Source organism: Ceratotherium simum, chromosome 19 (genome assembly GCF_057802395.1).
Source record: "Ceratotherium simum simum isolate JZ-2026a chromosome 19, ASM5780239v1, whole genome shotgun sequence".
Taxonomy (NCBI): domain Eukaryota; kingdom Metazoa; phylum Chordata; class Mammalia; order Perissodactyla; family Rhinocerotidae; genus Ceratotherium; species Ceratotherium simum.
In genome coordinates this window covers 49,123,847-49,148,255 of record NC_141918.1, presented here as the reverse complement: position 1 = coordinate 49,148,255, position 24,409 = coordinate 49,123,847, and the positions used below count along the sequence as shown (strand labels likewise).

The 24,409-nt window shown below is 36.1% G+C and overlaps 1 protein-coding gene across 1 annotated transcript in view; it reads right to left on the bottom strand.

The window, feature by feature from the left end:
- LAMA2 (laminin subunit alpha 2) overlaps nucleotides 1-24,409 on the bottom strand; it is a 575,531-nt gene that overhangs the window by 139,200 nt on the left and 411,922 nt on the right. Inside the window, exons 30-32 of the mRNA XM_087444077.1 lie at nucleotides 18,271-18,395; nucleotides 11,473-11,559; nucleotides 7,227-7,420 (exon numbers count right to left, since the gene is read on the bottom strand). Coding sequence (XP_087300203.1) covers nucleotides 7,227-7,420; nucleotides 11,473-11,559; nucleotides 18,271-18,395 — 406 coding nt within the window. The remainder of the gene's footprint in view (nucleotides 1-7,226; nucleotides 7,421-11,472; nucleotides 11,560-18,270; nucleotides 18,396-24,409) is intronic.

Genomic DNA, 24,409 nt, shown 5'->3' with positions numbered 1-24,409 from the left:
AGCTGTAATGAGTGCATTGAGCATTTTTGAAAAGGCCAAGCCTATTAACCAATTTTAGGTAAAGACACATAAACTGTCTGCTCTAATCAAATGGGGACAAAATGCGTAAATACACACTTTTAACAAAAGGTAAAATCTGTGTCCTAATATGCATGTTTCAATTTAACTCCTCCACATTAAGGCTACTGATAGTTCAGGGGTATGGATTGTATATTTCTCTCTTTCCCCTTCAAGAAGAAACTTTCAGATTAACACATATTTAGGGCTATTATATATAAATAAGTATCTCCTAAAACAAAAATTTGGTTTTAAACTGGTTAAGAAGGCTTTTTTTTGCTCGTTATTTCTTTGAATTAAGGGGAAGGTATTCTGTAGGCTTTGATGAGGCTGATGAATTTGTTCAAGTACCAAGTTGTGACATATACATGTGTATATAATTTATATATAAAATTTACGTTATATATACTATAAATTTTTGTATCTTAATTTTAGTTTTTATATTTATATACAAATTTTATTTAATATATATGTTAAACAAAATTCCGTACATAAATATACGTACATGTACATGCTCAAGCATGGTGTAGCTTTTCAAAAAACAAATGCAAACTTTGAAAGTACTATAAACAATAGCGGGATAATAGCTTTTGTCTACGCAATATTCACTACATAGCAGGCAATATGTTATCTCTTGCCATCACTATCTCATCTAATGTTCACAGCAATTCTATGAAGTAATATTAATATCCTCATTTTAAAGATGAGAAAAATCATCACAATCAGAATACTTATGAATCTATAAATATTGCCATGTAAAGAACTTAAAGAGATGAGAAAATGTAAGGTGGTCATAAAAGAGGTTTTCAGTGACTTGAAGAGCCTAGAATTACAGACAATTATAAAGAACCAGAATTCAGCCTAACCTAAATATTTCATCAAAAACTAATGAGCTACACAAAACATAATGCTTTATGATGATAACCATGATGATAATAATGGCTAGAATTTATCAAGCATCTATTATGCTTAGATACTTTGCATATATGTATGTAGTATTTTATTTCCATTTTATAGATGATGAAATGAGGTTTAGAAAAGTTAAATAATATAATATGTCACAAAACTTGTATGTGGCCAGCCAGGATTCAAACCTTCTAGAGCCACTTCACAAAAGCAGGCTTCTGGGCACCAGGAAATGGTCTGTTTCAGGGACATCACAGACAAGGAGATGATTAAACAATCTTACTTCTTCTGACTTTAAAATCATGTGATTTTATTGTTCTTCAAGGACAGTAAACTTCCTGGATTGAGCAGAGTGAAAATTGTAATCAAATGGAGTTTACTCTTAAAATGAAGCCTGACTGAAAGTAAAGGAAACAGTGTCAGCCTCCTGTACATGACAATTCAACAACATAACTCCTTAATCCATTAACAGAACAGCTTTCTCAACGTGATATACAAACCGCTGAGACGGATCGCCAACAACCAGGAAAATTGTCTAGAATCAGAGTGATAGTTGCTGTTCTACAACGTTATTAGCCTGGACCAATGCTGAGAAGGTTGACAACAAGAAACTCAAAGCATCTTTTACTGACAAAGCAGACGCAGAGAAGGCGCGAAAAGGATGAACAGAAGTTGCTTTTACAGATTCCCTGACGCCTGGATTTGAACAGCATGCCGCGGCTCAGAGATGTATAAAACTACAGTAGACAGGCTGGCCTTTCAATAGGAGCTAGTACTTGGGGATTAAGTGGAGGCAGAGAGAGGATGGCATTTAAGGGGCCAGGATGGAGGGTGACCACATGTCCAAAAAGCAAAGCCAAAGCTCATTAAATGGCATCTGGAGGTCAACTGATGTTTTTTTATCATCTTCTATTATAGAAAGCCCCGTTTTCTTTACAGTGATCAACCACATTCCACTATTTTGTCCCTGCCCTCACATAGGGGACCAATAACTGCCATTACAATCATCTTTGATGATAAGAAGACAGCAGTGATCTAGTGGTGAGGTCTAAGGGCCCCCACATTATTGTGATAAGATCCTTGGCGGCAAATGGCCATTCAAAACAGTAATCTTGACTGCGTCTCTGCAGATGGGTATCAACATAGGCTAAACCTTCAGACCTCAGTGGCTGGAAGGTGTGTATTTTACAGAGTTAAGGTGCATCACCACTTTTAGCTCGGCTTACTTTAGGTTGCAGGTAAAAAACACACTTCATGATTGCTTTGGCAACATCTGCAAGCAAAACATCATCTTAAATGTTATATTTTAGACAAACTGTGACTATAAATAATGAAGCTGATATATTCCTAATATGTTCTATGCAATGAAAAAAATAGGAAGCATCAATGTGATATTTATAAAACGATATTTCAGGCACTCTTTATGGAATACATGTTGCCAACAGCTACTAATTTTAATTTCTGTTCTCTAGGAGAGTAATATATTTTACTATGCCATTCGTAATCTATTTTAAACATCACATGAGTTGTTCTGTGTTAACTACGAGTCTGTAGGAAACAGGACATGAACAAATCCAAGTTTTGTGTTTCACAATACAAAACTTTACTATTAAAGAAATAATGGCTTTCTTGCTCGGTCTCAAATTTCAGAAGGGCAGATGGTTGTTCTCATTTTATAAAATGACACGTAAATTATGGATGAGGGTTGAAAGAAGAGGTTGGATTTGTATTAACCTAACTTACTAAGGAGAAGTCCTGATTTGGAAAGTCCATTAAACAGCTCTTCACAACTCACTGAAATGCATAAGGGAAGCACACATTGCAGAGCTGTGCCAAATTATTCCTATTAGGAAAAACTAAAACAGCAGGGAAGGAAGTCTGAGCACTTAACTCGTGTGTCTTTTCCCGTGCATAGAGGGCAGGACTCCACTTAAAAGTCTCTGATGAAAACTGGTGCAGCCACTATGCAAAACAGTATAGAGATGTCTCAAAAAACTAAAAATAGAAATACCGTATGATCCAGCTATTACACTTCTGGGTATTTATCCAAAGAATATGAAAACACTAATTCAAAAAGATACATGCACCCTTATATTCATCACAGTATTATTCACAATAGCCGAGACTTGGAAATGCACATCAATGGATGAATGGATAGAGAAATGTGGTATATGTGTGGTATATGTGGTATATATATATATAATGGAATGCTACTCAGCTGTAAAAAATGAAATCATGCCATTTGTGACAACCTGGATGGACCTTAAGGGTACTATGCTAAGTGAAATAAGTCAGATCGATAAAGACAAATACTGTATGATTTCATTCATATTGGAAGATAAATCAACAAACAAACACACAGATACAGAAAACAGGTTGGTGGTGACCAGAGGGGAAGGAGGTGAAGGGAAGCTGAAGTGGGTAAAGGCGCACATATGTATGGTGGCGGACAGAAACTAGACTTTTGGTGGTGAACACGATGCAATTTATACAGAAGCTGAAATAAAATTATGTAGACCTGAAATTTACACATTACAAACCAATGTGACCTCAATAAAAAGAAATCTCTGATGAACAACAATCTATCATAACTACTATAATGTTTTAAATCTTAGAGGAGAGTCTCAATGGTTAGCAGAAAAAAATGTGTACTTATTGACATTATAATGTCAATTTAAAATTTAAAATTTTGTATCTTTGGCCCATTTTATCTTTATTATTCATTGAGGCTACGTGGGCTCCAAGCCCAGAAGAAGTAAATAAATAAAGAACTGAATTAATTAATGTTGAATATATTGGGAAAACTATGTTTGCTTTCTGTATCTTGCATTGGCAGTCAGCACAGAGGTTAAGAAAGTAAGATTTGCAAGACAGACCTAGGTTCAAATCATAGCTCTGTTGAAAAGTCACTGTGAACCTTGGAAAAGTGACTTAAATCACCTAAATTCAGTTTTGTTATCACACAGTAGAGAGAACAATGTATAGGGATGTTGCAAGAATTAAAAGAACAGCATATAAAGTGTTTAACATAGTGTCTGGCAAATGGTAAGCTCTCAATACAGGTGAGCCTTTAAAAAAGTACTGTTCTGATGAGCCATGCGTGGTAAAGGGGCTTAGGGAATGCCTGGAATCTGGAGGCAGATACATGGGTTGGGGGTGCCCAGGCACTGACTCTGCTTGGTGGGGTGAGTAATCTTGGTGGGTTGAATTTGGCTCACTAACTGTGAGAGACTCTGGTGTCTAAATATTTCCTGTTAAAGGCACAGATCTTTTGTGTAAATTCTTCATGATAGTAATGGAAGCCCCATAAATAAAAGGCCTGTGTCCTGCAAGAAATTCACCATTTTAGATCCAATAAAACCCTAGATACTCACTGGCAATTGTCTGTGGTAGCTCTTTCAGGGACTTAGGTGGTCAAGGGAAGCTGTTCCTTGATTTCTGCATTTGCTCTGTGTTGCCCGATCTCTACAGCCCATTTTATATCTTTTGTTAAATAACTTAAGAGCATAACCTAACTTTACACTGAGTATACAGATTCATCAATACGCAGCTCACCTGAGATAACATAATGATCATGTCTAGGTCATTTATCATGCATTTTTTGGATATACAAATCCACAATGTGGGCCAAAATAAATTGTGTTTTCTAGAGAATTAACCAAAGAGAGCAAAAGTAATTATATAATACATGCTACTGAACTGAGTGTTATAGAAGAATACAGGAGAAACATCTTATTTTTTATAGTTAGCACCATTTTAACAACCAGCATCATTTTGTCTTTATTCTTTATTGAGATAACATGGCTCTAAGCTCAGAAGAAGCTTTTCTCGGAAGACATATCTCTTACTATACGCGTATCCTCTTGACAGAACCAGGCTACCTCCATCCACTCCCACCCACGGGCCTGAGAAAATCCCACTAAAGTCACATGTGATAAAACAGGCCCTGTAGATCAAACGGGCCAGGTGAATCCATTCTTTGGTCTCTTGCTCTAATATGGTTTAAGGATCTAGAAAGATATTAAAAAGAGAATTGAGAATAAGTCAGAGTTATGTCCTCACTTGTGTCTTGTTTTACTATCTCATTTCAAAAAGAGAAGTGGAAACTGAGTCTTAGGAAAGGCTAGTGTGATAGAACCGTGACATAATTTCCCAAAACAGGAAACAGTAAAAGATGAGAAAAGAAGACAAGTTGGAATATACTCTATGTCACAATTCTTATGGTTAACCTAATAAAGTGTAAAGAGAAAACATTCCTAGACATAAGTAAAAATCACTAATATTTAAGAGCATCATGAGGAAAATCTACACAGCATTTATAAAATGAAAATATTTATTATAAATATCCTATAAATATAAAAGAAATATATTTCTTTATAAAATAATTATAAACACTTTAGAAAACGTGTCTAAATAGCAAAAAAATCCCCATAACACTTTTTTTGTACAAGAAAAATCACTATTATTTAATCCTCCAGAAGAATATTAATACTTCCCAGACATAGCAACTGAACTGAATATCAGGTATAGTGGTTGAAAATACATTTCCCTTCGGGACAAGAATAATGCAAATGAACATTATAAGGCTGGTGTAACTTTGTAACTGGAGGATTGGCACTTTTGTTATCACCGGGAGATTTAAAATCCACCAATGTGACAGGGAAAAAAAATGAGTTGAGTTTTCTTCTTATTATATAAATATAAATATATATAATATATTATTATATATAAAGTATTAATCATCAACAGAATAAGAACTTAGAGCCATTGTTTTTGATGGGCAGAAGGACAATCCCTTTTAAAGTAAATGTTCAGAAAATAATCCCATTATTTTATCTTTCACAGATTTTAATGTGTTAGTGTCATATTTTGTGCTTCACATCAAATGTGGTCTCTGTATTTTAAGTTTACTTCTGGATAGTTAATAAAATTGAGGATTTAAATTCAAGACTTTAGATTAGTGTTTACATTAGGACTATCTATAGATTATCTAGCTAAATATACCCATGTTAATAATTTAACTTGAAAACAATATTAAAACTAGTTGGATGACATTGGAAGTCTACTTCATTATCATTGAAATATGCCATTATACTTGAAAAGAGTGAATATGTGTATACCAATAACTGAATGTGATGATGTAAATGTATATTACATATTACGTTCAATCTCTCCCCTCCCATCAACCTTGATATTTATTTTTACTTTAAATGTGATACATTTTCATTAAAGATAGTTGAAATGTATAGAAAAAATAATTTAAAAACCTATATTCCCAAACACACCCAGTCTTAACCTTTCGCCACATTTTAAAAGCCAGATTAGTTTTCGAGATAACTTACAAAACTAGAGCACAAACAAAAATTCTAATTAAAACACTGTTAAGATTTAGACACACACACGATGTTAAAACCAGAAATACTGGCATGCGTAAACACATTAAAATAGGTAAATATTGAAATAAAAGGTACCAAAATATTTTACATTCCTATTTGTTAGAAAGAATTAAGACCACTAACGTAAATTCCGTCAAGAAAAAGAATACCATAACATAACAGTCCCTCCCTAAATTTATAAATAACCTATTTTAGATTAGAATTTATATAAAATCCAAGAATTATATTTAGCTGCTGCTATTTGATGTACTTTCAATATGGCATTACTGAAGCCAGAAGCAGTTAAAAAGAGAGAGAGAGAGAGAGAGAACAAACTGCTCTCCATTTATAGTACATGTGAGTAAAAATACTTGAGTTCATCATCACTGCTTCGAGGTTCTGTAGTTCAAGAGCAAGTTACAAAATAGTCTGCCCATGGATTCCTGTAAAAGCTAGGAAATGAAAAGTCAGTTGTAATTCAAGACTTAAAGTGTCTGTCCAGCTGATTACAAATTCAGGAGGATTCTAAAAAATTTAATAAACCCAGGTCTTTAATCTGTCACAAAGGCTATGCCAATTTTAGTTAAAAGTGCCAACTCTGAGATGGACAAAATAAACTAAAGTATGCCTCCAGGAGCTTTGCTGTAGGTCTTCAAGGAACTGACTAAAGCCTGCTGAGGATTTTCTCAGCTGTTCTTCGCTCAGCAGGATGGAGACAAAAACAGCAGGTGAACAGCAGAAGGTGGCTAGATGGTGTCAGAAAGGACGAAGAGTAGCACTAGCTACTGCAAACAAAGAAAAAAAAAAAAAAAGGCAGTCTTTCTCACTGGAAATGAGACCGAAATGGAACCAAGGCCCCAGAACTGACAGCTAAGTTAGTATACGTACAAACACACTCCGTGCTCTCGCGCGCATGCCAGCGCTCGCAGCCGTCACACTTCCGCCCCGTGGCTCCGGGCCGGCACGTGCAGAGCCCCGTGACGGGGTCACAGGGGACAGGCAGCGAGCCATGGGGGTCACACTCACATTCTTGGCAGGAGCCTCCAGGGCTGCTTGGGCTGCCCGTGTAGCCAGGGGCGCACCTGGATTTAGACAGTGACAAAGCAAAGGAGATTCATGATAAGTCATGTCTCTCAGTTGTCGTTGTTGTTGTGTGTATTTTGTTTTGAATGAAACAAAACTGATACCAAGAGTCAATAGATCAGGGGTCAGCAAACTTTTCCTGTAAGGAGCCAGATAGTAAATATTTGAGGCTATGCAGGTCAAGAGGCAAAATCAAAATCATGCCATGAGAGAGGAATATATTTTCAAACATTTTTTTGGTTGGTGGAATTCAAAACATAATAATAATAATTGAGTACAAATTATTTTGTAATAATTATCTACTAATGTAAAACCAATCTATTAATGAGAAGAATGTAATTCTTGTTGAGGTATTAAATTTGCTTAACTAGTGTTCAAATTGACTGCTTCCTATCATCATCAAATCAATTGTAAATGTTTGCCTGTAACCATTCTTAGCTTGAGCGCCATACAGAATCAGGCAATGGGCCAAATTTTGTGGGCCATAGTTTGCCCACCACTGTTCTAGATCACAAACTTTTTTTTGAAGTCTTATTTTTTAATTGGAAATGAATAAAATTATATATTGACTCCTGGGCTTTCCTAGATTCATGCATTTTAGAGGTTGAAATGAGCAAACAAATCAATCCACTAATTTTACTAGTGAGCAAAAAGAATCAAGTTAAGTGGCAATAAACTACTAGATTTTCTATTTAATTTTATTGGTATTTCCTTTGTACCAAATCTTCCTCAAGATGGATTTTTCATTGTGTATCCGTGGAAATGGGTTAATGTTAATCAAATAGAATATATAGCACCAATTTAAGAAATTAGGAAATCCAACTGAATTAATCCAAAATGCAATCAATTCATCGACTCATCCACCCATCCCTGCATCCATTCACTTAAGTATATATCACTATGGGTTATGGGACTGGAAGTTTGGTAACTTTACAAGACACTAAGAAGACCATATGCTCTGGTTTACCCAGGATGGTCCCAGATTACCTGTTGTCCTGGCTTAATTATTAAAAACACTTCCTGTCTCTCCTTAGAGTATCCTGGATTTGACAATAAATTATATATATAGTCAGCCTAAATATAATCAACAGTCAGAATTTTTGTTCAAGAGGCAAGTATGGGAGGATGTTGAAAGACAGTAAGAGGTTGAAGCCAAAAGTTATAAACACTGGCCAGATAATCCTGGACCATCTTTCATGGCCTGGGATTGTGGAAATTTGCATGGCTAATTGTGAAAGTTACTTCATCCTGTGCTGGTTAGAAAAGGCAAAGCAAGAAAAAAATGATCTGTAACATTAAGCTTTTATACATTTGTGGTTTTAATTGTTATTTACTTCCAATGAAATATTACAAGTGTTCAAAAGAGTATCATTTAAATAAGTCCACTTAAATTGTTTTTTAACATTTGTGGGTGAAAGAATTCTATTGTAAGCAGGTTCAGATTGATTAATGCTCAAAGAGTTTATTACAAGAGTAACAAAGATAAAGCATGGGGAGGGGTTTCTCCATTCAGGGACACTCAAGACATTTAAGCAGTTTTAAACCTGAGCTGAGTTTGGGTAGGTCATAAGGTGGTTTAAATTATTTAAGAAGCTCTCAGAAATGGAACAAATTTATTTGGAAGGTTACAATAAAAATTTAATCAAGACCTTTGGTTTAATTTAGCTGAATAAAAGCTGTTTTTCAGGGAAATATAACGTGATCACTTATGTTAGAGATGATAAATTTAAAGCTGTAACAACATTTGAGAACTGCAAAAACAATTCAAGCCATTCACGTTTGATAGTGTAGGACCTTGCTCATCTATATGCTATATAAACTTTCAACTCTTATTGATTAAACATTAATGGATATTAAAAAAAAACTTCTGTAATCACTCTGCCTTAAGACAATAATTGTCACTTCAGTGTACCCTTCCAGTCTTTTCTATATAGACACTTTTGTAGATAGTGGTAACTCCAATTTATAAATGTAGCTATACTATCAAATATTTTTTCATAAATTACTGAAGATAATCCCCTTGGTATCCAGGGATCATTCCACTGGTGTTTACAAGGGCATGAAATGAATATTAGCCTAAGCATGAATACTAAAGCACACTGGTGGACATTAAAAAATATATTATTTAAATGATGTATATATCATTTCCAAAACAAATGGTAATAGTTTTGGATTTTGTGTTGTTTTGAGTTGTTTAATTGCTGCTGATTTCTGTTGGCATGGAGATTGTGAATGCACCGTTATATATATGCAATATTAGCTATTTTGTTTAGAGTTACCATGCACAGAATTATTTGGAAATATAGTTTGCAAGCTTAGAGAAACTGCATTGGAATTTATAAAACTTAAGTTTAATTATGTAGTATTAACCTATCTATTTCCATTATTAAACTACCGTTGCTGGTTAGGTCAAAAGAAGATTCTTAAATGGGTGATGATAAAATTAATTAATATTGGTTTATTTTTGCAAAGAGATTCATAATTTAAGGAAGTGATCTTGGAAGAATCCAGCAAAGGAATGAGTGAAGCAGGACGTGGGAAAGAAAGAATCCGAGCAAGGATGTGATTCCAGGTGATAGCCCAGCCTGATTCCTTAGAAAGCTCTGGAACATGAATAACATCTCAAAATTTGTTCAGCTTTGGGGCAAAGGAGCTGGATTTTGGTACTCTCACACTACTTAGTTAATGGCTATGGACTACTGGAGGAAGAAGGGGTAAATTCTGAGGCCTTTTTGCCCCTCTTTTGGGAGAGGAGGCTCCTGTGTGGGTGATTAGGTGGAGCACCAACAGTATGCTCTACACACTGGATCTTCACAATGTTAGTTAAAGTAGGTAGAACATCAGCTAATCTGATGTTGTAGATGAGAAAAATGGCACCCAGCTGAGTTGGTGGAGCTAGGCTGTGTTCATAGGTCTTTATAAAACTTCATGCTGTTATCAATTGTGCTAAAATTATCATATGTGTATAATGTTAATAGTTAATATTAACTACTCTCTGTTACTTTAAAGATAATACCTAAAACATACTAAAAGTGGTGATGATAAGCTTGAATATCCAGGATACTGATCATATAGAATGTATGAATCCAGAAAATATTAATTACAATATCTTACTAGACAGTCAGTCTGGAATTGTGTTTTTTCTTTCTTTCTTTCTTTCTTTTGGTGAGGAAGATTGGCCCTGAGCTATCATCTGTTGCCAATCTTCCTCTTTTTGCGTGAGGAAGATTGTCTCTGAGCTAACGTCTGTTTCAGTCTTCCTCTATTTTGTATGTGGGACACTGCCACAGCATGGTTTAATGAGCAGGGTGTAGGTCTGTGCCCGGGATCCGAACCTCTGAACCCTGGGCCGCCGAAGCAGGGCACGCGAACTTAACCACTACCCCAGCAGGCTGGCTCCAAGGAATTGTGTTTCTTAATTAACCATTTGTATTACAGTTAGTATTCAATTTAATAGCTACATATGTGCATTATCAGATTTTGTAAAAAATACAGTGAGAGGAAGCATTAAAATAATATTGTTCACCTGTTGAAATGGAGAACTGAATAACAAACACTTTATTGTTCAGGTTGTTCTGATTAAGTGTGCATGGTACCATCTATATTCTGAATCATGTATTCACTGGCTGGTGTAGTGCCATAGTGCTCTGAACAGTGATGTGCATGCAGTTAGTGCTAGCCAATATTTTCCTGTGAACTAAAATAAGAATTATGTGTGGTCAGCTTTTTATTATTGTTAACTACTAACAAGCTTGTGGAAATTGATGTGATTTATTTGTTCTTGTAAAACTCTCTCTCTATATATATATATTTATACATATATATGTATAAAACATAAATTATATAATTGTGAAATAATTTGGAATCTTTGAGAAAGTCTAAACATAAGACGGAAGTACGCAACTACTTTGGAGAAAGTCTAAAGATGTAGAAATAGTTTTGAAAGCATATAAACTACTAGAGAATATGGAAATAATGAATACTTTCCTACTGTGATCCTTTATTACATGATCTCTATGTATCATATCTCTATGGATCACGATGCTCATACCGTTCACAGTACTGGCCTTCATACCCCCGGGGGCAGGCTGTGCAGCGGTAATCGTCAAGGCCGTCCATGACACAAGAAGGGCTGAAACTGAATCAGAAAAGAAAAGATTGGAAAAAGTCTTTTAACCTATTTATTTTATAAATTTAAGTAATCCTATGCATTATCTAGATGATTGGAACTTATTTTTAGTTGGTTTTAAAGGCCACATTTTTAATTATTTATGTGATCCTACACAGGGTGTGGGGGGGCGGAAATCACAACTAAACACTGCCAGTAATAATCAACAAATAAATATGGTTGGTTTCTGATGACTTAACAAAGCATCACACTGACCATGTTAAAATTTGGAAATTTTAATAATTATATGACAACCATGAAAATATTAAACATCCAACAGAAGTCTCCTATTTTTCATGAATCAAAAGAAAAAGATGACTAGAATTCATGCACGTTTGTCTGACAGTAGAATATTATGAATATCTTTCAGGTAAAAAAAAAAGAAGCATAAACGTTATACAATTTTTTTCTGAAAACTCGGCCCAAATTGCCACTGGCACTTCAACACAGGAAGAGTGAATAAACGTTTCACTTAAAATAAAAGAGTGTGTTTTCTAATTTACATATGGATTTCAGATTACATTTTGCTTTAAGCACAAAGTAATGTGATTTAGTACGAGGAAAGGAGAAGGGAAAGCTTTCTACATGAAAATGAATACAGTTTTCTGACAATTTTATGATCTTTTCTAGTAAGTAGGTCTTATCTAACTTGCCCTGTTTTCACCACAACACTGGTAGACCACAGCCAGTCAGGCTTGCTCCAGGATTTCTGATCACCTTATCTTACAAAGGAAAGACTTGACAAGACTTGAAAACTCAACTATAATAACATGGAGTTTGGGGGTTGTTACAAACTTCTCTCAAATGTAAATAGTGCTGTATTCCCATTGGATAAAACTGCATGGTGCACTGGAAACTTAGGAACAAAAAACATATATATTTGTTGCAAAATAGTAATGCTGCAGACATCATTTTTCTTTCTTTTGGTCTGCTAAGCCAGATGATACTGAAAAAGCAATGAAGTGTATAGACCAGAGCCACAACTCCTGTTGGTCAGGTGCCATGAGGACTCTATTTTAACCGCTTTCTAATGCATTCAATCAATAGTACACGAATGAGAAATAAACTCGAACCTTTGCAAAATCTGTGAACAAATTGATCTACTACTCACAAACTCATTATCCAACAAATTTATTTTTTCCCTTCACAAAAATAGACCCACAAACACATAATTGACACATTCTGGCAAGACTTTAGCTCTTTAATTTAAAGCTTGCTGCTGAGTGCATCTGTACACACATACACACACACAAACACACATACATATATATATACACACACACTCATATACATATATGGGCACTTGGAAACAGATTTTTAGACATTTCAAGTGAAACTCTGGAGAGCTAACATCATTCAATTATATTCCTTTACAGTAACATATCTGTTTCAATTACTATGCAGGGATGTTATAATTCTCCTGGAATGGTTGATGTAAACTTTTTAAAATTATAGTATTATGGTGGATTGAATCTTTTCCGTATATCACTTATTTATGAAAGAGGAAGTAGGAATCACATCCTACTTGAGGTTAGAGTTTACTCTTGGCTCTTAACTCCCTCATCTGCTCTCAATTCTCATATTGTCTGCCACGCCACACAGAAATCCTTGTGCTTTCTCTTGGTGGCCATCTTTCACATTTCCTTATGTCTGCTGATTCCAAACTTGCCTCAACAGAATTTCTAAGATTTGAAGTCTGCTACTCTGTGTCGTCCCCCATGGATACCGTGGATATGAATTGGCTTCTGGGACACCACTTCCTCCTGGTTTTTAATCCCAGTTCACTGGTTGCTGCTTTTCAGTCTCCTTTGCTGGATCTACGTCATGTCATGCCCTTGACCTCTTAAGGTGTTTCACTGTTCAGTCTTCACATTTCCCCTATCCTGTCCTCTCCTCTCTCGCCTAAATGATCTCACTCAGTCTTAAGGTCTTTAAATATCGCATCTACTCTAACAGATCTAAAACTGAGCTCCCCTCTCCAAAAGATAACCACTGACCTTTCTATAATTTTCCTCATCCTAGTCAATGGCCACTCTGTGCTTCCACTTGCTCTGCCATAAACCAGAGTCAACTTTATCTCTTTCTTTCTGTCACATTCCACATATGTTCTACCTGCAAAGGCTGCTGGAGTTGCCATCACGAACATCATTGCATTATCCTGTTCCAAGCCAGCTCTTGCCACTGGAAGATTTTTAGCCTTCTGGACATTTCATTACCCAGTGCGGCTTCCCTGACTCCTTCTCCTGCCACCTTCTCCCTCCTTCCCTCTCCTCCCACTGCCCTGGATCCTTGCTGTCTGCTAAGCACAGGCCAAGCATGGGCCTGTCTCCGGGTCAGTGCACTCGCTTTTTCCTCTGGCTGGACTGTTCTTCCTCCAGATGGTCACATGGCTCTCTCCATTACTTTATTCAAGTCTCTGCACAAGCCTCATCTATTTGTGAAGATCTCCATTGACTACCCTATCTAAAATGGCACCCCAGTCACTCTAAGTTCTCTGAGGTTGTTGTTTTTTTTCTAGTAGCACTTTCACTATCTGGTATCACATTATATATCTATTTGTGCTTTCTTCAGCTTTATTGAAGTATAATTGGCAAATAAAATTATAATATATTTAAAGTGTACCCGTGATGATTTGATATATGTATACATTGTGAAAGAACTCCAGCCATCTAGTTAATTAACACGTCTATCATCTCACATATTTACCTTGTTTTTTATTTTTTTTGGTGAGAACACAAGTATACAATACATTTTGTATATACAATATACCATACAATAAAATTATACAATAAAGTATTATCAACTCTGGTCACCATGTTCTACTTTAGATCCTTAGACCTCATTCATCTTATAACTGATAGTTTGTAACCTTTTACCAGCCTCTTCCAATTTCCCCCACTCTGCCTCCCAAGCAACCACCATTCTACACTCTGTTTCTATGAGTTCATATTTTTTGTTTTTTTTAATATTCCACACATAAATGAAACCATGCAGTTTTGTCTTTCTCCGTCTGGCAAAAATTGCTGAGAATGTTTGGAGAAGAGCAAGAAACTCAAATTTAGCATCACTGCAGAAGGGAGGAGAGAGCACTGAGCCTGGAAAGGTGGTCCATGCTCACCTGTAGAGGGTTTCTAATACTCTGCTAAAATACCTGACTTTTTCTTGGGTGGACAGTGGCAACCCCTGTGGGTCGTGAGCAGTGCTGCACTGTCATAATGGTTAAAAGTTGGAAAGAGATCTTGAAGACTTGAACTACTGCGTGGAAATGAGTTCGTAATCATTCACCACGCTTTACCCTTCCTTTTCATTAACTCACAGGTTGAAGTCACTGAAGAGAGACAGGCTCAGCCTCCTCCACCCATATTTCAGAATCTAGTTTTCTATCTCGGGCATAAGTGCCTCTCTTCTTTGCCCTGGCTGGTGTCTTCGTTTGCATTTTAATCCTTCTCCTCTCACTATACATAGGTCTTTGCTTTTGTTAATTAATGTTCCAAGCTTTAGGTGGTGATATTAGTGGGTCATGAGATCACTTTAGTGGGCTTTGACTAAAATTTCTTCCAATAATGCAAGAGCATAAAATGGAATAAAATTGAGTATTATATACCATAATATAGATATTATTATACAATATAATCATATAATTATAATTATATATTTATATTATCTATCTTTGATATAGTATTATCTATTAATATAGCTATAGATTTAAGTATATACTATAGATATTTAGATATCTACACACACAAGTTTTTTGTGTACCAGGTTATGATGTAAAAAAAGTATTTCTTACAGTGGTTGTGATCAATAAAGTTGGAAAGCCACTGAACTAGCCACGTTGAATTGGTATTTTGATTCTCACAGGGTTCTTTGCATAAAATATATAATTAAATTATACTAATCGTATAAAACAGAAACGAAAACACACTTTTTTATTGATCCTGCTAATGTTTCAAGTTAGTACTTTTTCTTCCTTCTTGTAACTTCTTAAAGCTATAACTTACACCCTTGTAACTGAATGTCTGCTTCACTCTTGATTATCAAAATTCATCAATGACCCTCACAGTGAATTGCCGCCATATGTCCTCAGTCTCCCTTGAGAAAGCAGCATCTGATGCTCATTCACTGCTGCTCTTCTCTGTTGTGGTGTCAGAGGCAGTGTGGCCTCAGCTCCATTGCCTCCCTGACAGCTCCTGTCTGGGCTTTTCCTTCTCTTCCGGCTCCCCTGATGTAGGCAGTCCTATCTTTCCTTCCTTCCATGTGCTCCCCTTGGGTAACATTACCCTGGGAAATCCTATCCAACTTTAATTCATTTATTAACATATCTCTTCCTTCATCTGCCTTTCCAATTTTCAGATTTCCATTTCCTGCAGCTATTTTCATATTTCCATTCAGACAGACCCTTCATATCAGTTTGAACCTATTTGAAACATAAATTGTCTTTATTCTGCAGCAGCTCTCTCCTGGTTTCCCTGTTTCGGTTAATGGCACCATCATTTTGGGGGTCAACCTGGCTGAAAACCTCTGGCTTCAACTCCTGCCTGGCCCTAAACCCTCATATCTACTTAGTTATCAGTTCTGTAGAGCTGCATTCAGCAATTTTCTCACATCCAACCTCTTGTCTCCATCCTTGTTACTATTACCTACCTTCAGGTTCTAATTGTCTTTTGCCTAAGCTAGTGCAATAGCTTTTTAACCAATCTCTTCACTTTTCTTATTTGTCTGTTTCAATTCATTTTATACTTAACTAATAATCGTCTTTCTAAAGTGTGTCTTTGATCCATTAACCTTTTTTTTTTTTTAAAGATTTTATTTATTTATTTTTTCCCCCCAAAGCCCCAGTAGATAGTTGTATGTCATAGCTGCACATCCTTCTAGTTGCTGTATGTGGGACTCGGCCTCAGGATGGACGGAGAAGTGGTGCCTCGGTGCGCACCCGGGATCCGAACCCGGGCCACCAGCATCGGAACGCGCGCACTTAACCACCAAGCCACGGGGCCGGCCCAACCTTTTTTTTTTTTTTAAAATAAAAACTTGTACTGTTTCCTCATTACATAGAAAATTAAATAGCAATTTCTTAGACTAGTATTCAAGGATTTCCACAATACGGCCTCCATTTGCCCATTCATTTTCATCTGCAATTACAAAATTCTATTCGAATTTCATGCTCTAAACTCTCTTACTTACTAGTTCTTCAACATGCCTTGTGTTTTCTGTTTCTAAGGTTTTCCTCATATAATTTTCTACTATCTCCACCAGTAAAAATCCTTCAATATACTACTTAAAATCTATTATAAATACTACTTCTTTTAATATGTTCTTGAAGCTTCCAAAATCAAGTGTGGTATTTTGTGCCTTCAAATTCTCTTTACATTTTAGTTCAATTCTCTTAAGACACATGTTTTATTGTGAGCTTCTCCAAGAGATGTTATGCTTCTCTTTTATATCTCCTGTAGCTTTTGCTATAGTTCACCCCACAGAAAATTACAGATTGGTTATTGAATTTTTCTAATCCAAATGGTTCATATTTTAATAAACAATAAAACAAATAACATTCTCTGTTTAAACCCGGTCATCAGAGGGAAATTAGTGAAAGGAAAATGAAAATATTTTTCTTACACCTACCACTTGGTGCTTGGATGAACAATAAGATCATGCATTTTATTCTCATCAATATTCTACTTACCTGAAAATTTACATTCTATACCCTATAAAAGACTTATGATTCTGTTCAACGAAAAAAGAGGAGCTTGCAGAGGAAAGGGACACAATTTACATGAAAATGTTTTCAAAATGTATACAAAGCCAAAGAAGGAAAACAAAAAAAACTGAGTGGGCACAGGTGGAAATATCTCTTCATCTGAGTTGCTCTGCGGTTCTTATACACACAAGATAATTCTAATTCTGAACAAACCGCCTTACGTTCTTTTCAAAAGCGAATTCTTAGAGACAAACTGCCCTTCCAGGTGAGATTGAAGTCTCTAAACCACTTAGCAGAAAGTATAGATTGCCTTAGCAAAAAGGTAAATGAAAACACCTAGGGGTTTTCATCAATATATAAACCAATGCAGAATGTTCAGACAGCACCGAAATAAAATATTCCAGAGTTTGTTTCCCCTTATGGTTGTGTTTCCATGGTACCAGACCATTTTCACAGAAAGGGGGCAGTGATTCCAGGAGATATTGACCTATTTTGGAGCATAACAATAAGTCACCCTGCTTTAACTGCACTATTTTTCAATTATTTTCTTGATAATTCTTTACCAGTCGTGAATTAAACACGCAAAATGAGTGGAAACAGCCAGAAAAGTGATATAATATGCACCCAAACAATCCTTCATAGATGAATTTATGGCAGAACTATATGCAAACACTAGACTTTTATAAAAATTTATAAAATTATGCACATTGGTAAATATATCATTTATTTCATAAATGTACTTATGTTAATATTGGTATTTACACTTTAATTAGTATTATTTACTGGGGACAGGGTTTTAAAGGAAAAATGAACCATAGAGTATTAAGTGTTCACTTTTGTCATGTTTTGATATTCTTAAAAAAAATCTCTAACTTAAATTGAGACTTTGTCTACGTGGAAAAAATAGCCAAATCATAGAAAGCCCATGTGCTACACAGATGGTGTTACTGATTGGGAAATATGGTAATATTTCTCAATCTTACTTGTTGCTGGAAGAAATCAGAGGGCAAGCACATCGCTGACAATCATTTGGCAATCCCTTGACAACTCCATAGTATCCGACAGTACATCGTTCACAGAAGTCACCAGCAGTGTGATGTTGACAATTCTGTAAAGGAAAAGGGAGAAGTTTGTGTTTAATTTAAGAGAGTTAGAATGTGATTCATCATACAGCTCCCCACCTACGAGTGTGTGTGCTCCTGTGAACACACGCACACACATCATTGGCAGAGAACACAGTCCTTGATATACATTTTTTTTTTTAAGATTTTATTTATTTATTTTTTCCCCCCAAAGCCCCAGCAGATAGTTGTATGTCATAGCTGCACATCCTTCTAGTTGCTGTATGTGGGACTCAGCCTCAGCATGGCCAGAGAAGCAGTGCGTCGGTGCGTGGCCAGGATCCGAACCCGGGCTGCCAGCAGCGGAGCGCGCGCACCCAACCGCTAAGCCATGGGGCTGGCCCTGATATACATATTTTTAAGGAAGTTCTTTCGTTTGGGAAACTAATACTGAGCTGTTGTAGCTATATTGACAATAAGAGTTTCTGTTGTCTTTTTCCTATGCCAATCTCTGTATAAATTTTTCTCTTACTCTAATCTGGGGAATAGACTTCACAAATTTCTAAAATTTATTATATTATCTGGCTGTTTATGTTTCTTCTCTACAAGGTGCTAGAAAAGTGCTAAAAATCCTAGGACTTTGGTGCACGCCCATCAGTGGGCTTTCTGAAACCAAACCAAGGTGGAAAGTAAAAATGTTTAAAGAGGCAACGATAGGAAAAAAAAAAGGTCGGCCTAGTTACCACATTAAGAATGTTATTCATCTAATTCTTGCCAAATGTTGATGGTTTTTAATGGATAAGAGAGGACCCAATCTGAAACCAGGAATCTCAGGTCAATATGTTCTTTTTCATGCTTGCATAATAAGAGACACTTGCATAATAAGCTTTAAGACATTTCCATAAGGAAATGAGAATAGTTTCAGAATTGTGTGTAAATAGTTTTGAGATTAAAATTCTCATAAAGTAGAATTATATTTAACACATAGCAATCATTCATACACTAGAGACTTAGGAAGAGCTACCTGCCAGACACTGAGCCAGGTACTGAGAGGAACCAAACTAAGGAAAAAGGTACAATAACATCCTATCCTAGAAGAATTTATTTATACTTTGGGAAAATTGAAAAAAAAATTGGCAAATAAGAAACACAGCAGCAACGATGCAGCATTGACTGTTATTTAGGGGGAATGTGACCCTTGACTTTGGGAGTTGAGAAAAAAGAGGAAATAGAAGGAATTTGGAGTTGGATTTTAGCTTGATTTTATAAGACAGGATTTGGAGTGATCAGAAGGGTGACTTCTGATAAACAATATCAAGAGAAAAGTTGAGAAGCAAAAAAGTCAGTAACAAAATAGATGTATATGTTAGTGACCCCACCAGCTGATCAACTCAGCTGGAGCCACAGAGACACCTGCAGGCTTTATATTGACCTTGGATCATATCCCATATGATGGGCTCTTTGCTTCATTCAAACAAGAAGTACATATTGATTTTTCGTGTGTCTTCTAAAGGCCAGACAATGTTTTGTATGGTATGTCTGGTCATTCATGACAAACAGTAACTGAAGTTACTTCCTCTACAGACACTGTCATGGAATTAAAAAAAAATTTTTTAGAACATCTATTGAGTCTTTTTCAGGGTTTATGCTCTTCTCTGGGACAAAACCATGACATTACCACCACGAATTTTAGACCATTGGTTTTTTACATTTTTGGTGCTGTATTTAAAAATATATTGTATCATGGATGCATTTTATAACTCAATGTAAAATGGATCCAGTTTTCCAATATGGTAGGATACAAATCTCAAATATTCTAATTCTCTACCTCACTCTCAGCCGATGACAGCCTTTATTTTCAGAGAAAAGGAAGCCTTCATTTGGGTGCTCCCTCTGCTTCCTGCCAAATGACTCGCCATCTTGCCTGCATTACTTTCCATCCCTTTAACATTTACTTCTGTCCATAGGAAGCAGTGTTTTCTGCTTTGTCTAAAGCTGCTTCCTTCCTAAACTATGGGTTAGGATGGTGGCTCTCCTGCCTCCCATTTTCTCCAGCATCTACATTTTTTCCTTCTTTGCTGTCTTATTCCCATCAACATTTGAGGTTAGTCAAGCCTTTTTCTATCTTAAAAATATCTCCAGGGTCTCGAGTCTCTTGACAACTTCCATTCCACCTTTGAAAAGCATTATTAACATTCCTGCTCTCTACTTTCTCACCTCCCATTCACCCTCTAAATAAGCTTCTGATTTCACCATTGAAACATCATTCCAGGCTCATGTAGAAGATCTTTGTTGCTAGATGAAAATTTACTGGCAATACTTAGTCCTCCTGACTCACGAATGTCCTGCAGCAGCTGATATTTATGGCCACTCTTTGTTTGACATTTTCTCTTCCTGTGGTTTCCCTGATTTTTCTCCCACCTCTGGCTACTCTTTCTTATCCTCCTTCATGGAGTCTTCCTTCCCTTTCTGTTTAGTAAGATTGGTGTCCTTGATTCTAACTTCAGCTCTCATCTCTTTTTTTCCCCTACACATTCTACCTTGGTGATACATCTACTACTATGATTCCAGTTATCTCTATGTGCCAAAAACTCTAATTTTATATGTTCAGCCTAGATATCTCTAATGAGTTCTCGACTTAAATTTCCAATGGCAAAAGTACCTTGAATTTGAAATGTCAAAAAGTAAGCTCATCTCTCTTTAAACTTGCTAATACTCCTGTATTTCCCATTTCATTTGGGGTCACTATCATCTGCTCAATTACCCAGGCCAGCAATCTAAAGACCTCTCTCATCCCAGATATCTTTTTTTTTTTTTAAGTTTTTTTTTTTTTTGGTGAGGAAGATCAGCCCTTAGCTAACATCCATGCTAATCCTCCTCTTTTTGCTGAGGAAGACCAGCTCTGAGGTAACACCTATTGCCAATCCTCCTCCTTTCTTTTCCCCAAAGCCCCAGTAGATAGTTGTATGTCATAGTTGCACGTCCTTCTAGTTGCTGTATGTGGGACGCGGCCTCAGAATGGCCGGAGAAGCGGTGCGTCGGTGCACACCCGGGATCCGAACCCGGGCAGCCAGTAGCGGAGCACATGCACTTAACCGCTAAGACACAGAGCCGGCCCAGATATCTATTTGATAATCATGTTTCATGACTCTATTACTCTGTTTCTTTACTTCTGTGTTGCTACTATTTTTATTGGGCCACTGTCATCTTTTATCTGGTTTATTAGAACAATCTCTTTGCTAAAGATCCTGCTTCCAAATTTTCTCATCTGGTGATTTCCCCTCACTACCATCAGAGTGATCATCCTATAGAACATATCAAATCATGCCATTCTCTTGCTTGAAAGCCTGCGCTAGTTCCCCATTGCCCTCAGGATGAATTACAAACTCTCTAGCATGGCAAGGAAGACCTTTATAATCTGGCCCCTGCTTACTCTTCCAGCCTTACCTCTAGCCACTGCAACCTTTGCCCACTATGCTGAAGTCATATGGGACCATGTGAAATTCTCAAATTATACAATGTTCTTCTTTCTTACCTCTGGGACTTTTCATATGCAAATTCCTTGTTGTGGCATGCTTTTTCCTCCTCTTACCTTGCTGTCACCTATTCATTTCTGCTCTCATTTCAAATGTTCCTTTCTCTGATAAACATTCTCTGTTTGAGAATGCCCTAATGTCTGGGCTAAATGCTCCTCTGATGCCCCATGTCTGGGCTAAATGCTCCTTCTAGCTCAACACAGTGACTGAAACATGGTAGGCATTCAATGACTCCTTTGAATGACTGACTGAATGGATGCATGTTCTAGGAAGAACAGATGAAAATGACCAGGCTTCTTAAGATGAAAAAGGCCAAGTTTCAAGTCTAATGACTTTACAGAAAGGTGGTTAGCAGAGCAAGATGATTTGTCACATTTTGATGTTGATTTAAGTACCATAATCCTCTCTTATTCAGCCATCCAAAGGAACCACCGGATTTTAGCAATAAAACAGCCATTCCATATTTAACAGAAGCATGGTGAAAGATAATGTCTCCAAGATAAAATAATTATCTATGAATTCCAGTCTCAAATCATTCAGCAAGTTGTCAAATGATGAAGAAGTGTTAACTGAGGAGTATTTTAAGAACATATTTTATAGTTATAGAAATGAACATGTGCCAAAAAATACACGGGATCTTGAACAATAATTATCAGCATTTTGCTTCTGTAAAGAAAAAAAAATCACTGCATAATGAATTATTTTATGTGACCAGAAGTAACATTAATAACTAAATCAAAACATAGATAATGTTGATCATTACTGAAAATATAGAGATTGAAAAATACGGTTTGCTTATCTTATACCTACAACCGTATATAATTTCTTCACAGAGCAAGCAAATATTTTAACTTTCTCTGGACAGTCAGTCTTTCACAGGGTTGCCAACATAATGAACTTGGTTAACCTAATCCAATGTTCTGGTTAGGTCCACAAACACAACACATAAATCATGATGCTATTTTTGCAGCATTTTGACATAGACCTTTCACATGACTTTCCTGTCTGCTTTGAAATAGTGGACATATTTCTCTCATATAGAAATTAATCTTTAGGAAAATTTTCTATATTTTAGATACCTAATGAGAAGTCAAATTATATTCTCAAGAGTGAATATGTGCTAGCATCTTTTCAATAATAGATTAGAATATACGCTATTTGTATTTTTTTGTACATGGGAAAACTGGTGGTATATATTTCTTCTACTAAATCAAATGAACATAACATTAATGTTACAGTATCTTAGACCTAAAGTGAGAAGTTACTTAACCTAACCTTCTTTCCTTAGAGGGATGCCTCCACACTTTCCTTGATATATTATTAAATGCATGAATTCTTATAAGGCAGCCTTTTCATCTTGCATAACTATAAGCTATGAAGTTTTTCCTTCTGCTGAATGAAAATTTGTTTCCCTCTAATTTTCGGTCAGTGATCCAAGTTCTACCTTCTGAAGCTGTATGGATTAAGTCTAATTCTCATTTCCCAGAGAAAGTCCTCAAACATCTGAAGAATACTATTACTTCATAAATTTTTTTCAAGCTAAATATATTTTTTCAAGATAAACATTTAAAAATTCTGGTTACTCAAAATTTCTCTTAAAATAGAGATTATAAGTATCTACTTGTGATTTGCAAATATTTTGAATGTACTTCCCTGATCTGGATCTTGTATAAATGAATCAGCAGTCAAGCAAGAACTCCTATTTCACAGGAATTGCTATTATATGTCATTTTCTCTGTTCTTTCCCTTAAACAGTAGAATATAAGCTCCTAGAGGGCAAGTCTCATGCATTCCTCATCTTTATAATCCCAGCGCCTACCACAGTGCCTGAACATTGGAAAAATTTATTAACAAATGCCACAAGAATGAACAAACGAGTGAGACTACCTAAGTTCAGAACTTTTTTCTATTAATTTCGTCTTGTTAATTGTGGCTCATAATTCCACCTGTCAGGTTCTTTTTGATTCTTGACCACCGTATAGCACATTAGGTAACACTTCCAGCTTTATGTCATCTGAACATTTGATAAGTCTCACCCAGATCACTGATCAAGACTTTGAACATGACAGGGTCAAACACAAAGCCTATGCCTCACCACTGGGGACATCTCTAGAGCTTATTCTAGGTCATGTCATTTAGCAACTTCTATACCCATGAAACTCGTTAACTGATTATCATCTGCATCATATTTTCAACCTTGCTTGTGAGGATACCATGAAACATTCTGTCAAATACCTATTTAAACTAACCAGAGTTTGAGTCATAGATCTGACTCTTACTGGCTTATGACTTCAGCAAATTATTTAATTTCTCCCAGCATCAGTTTTTTAACTGTAAAAGAAGAAATAATCTTGTCTACCTCATAAACTTATTGAAAGAATACATGAGGAAAGTCTATCTACAGTGGTCAGCACTGGTCCTGGTACATATATAGGGTTGGTCACATGGTAGCTGTTTTTATTTTTGCTGAATTTGAGATATGATGTACCACATGGTCTGATGAATTTGAAATTGTACTGGAATTC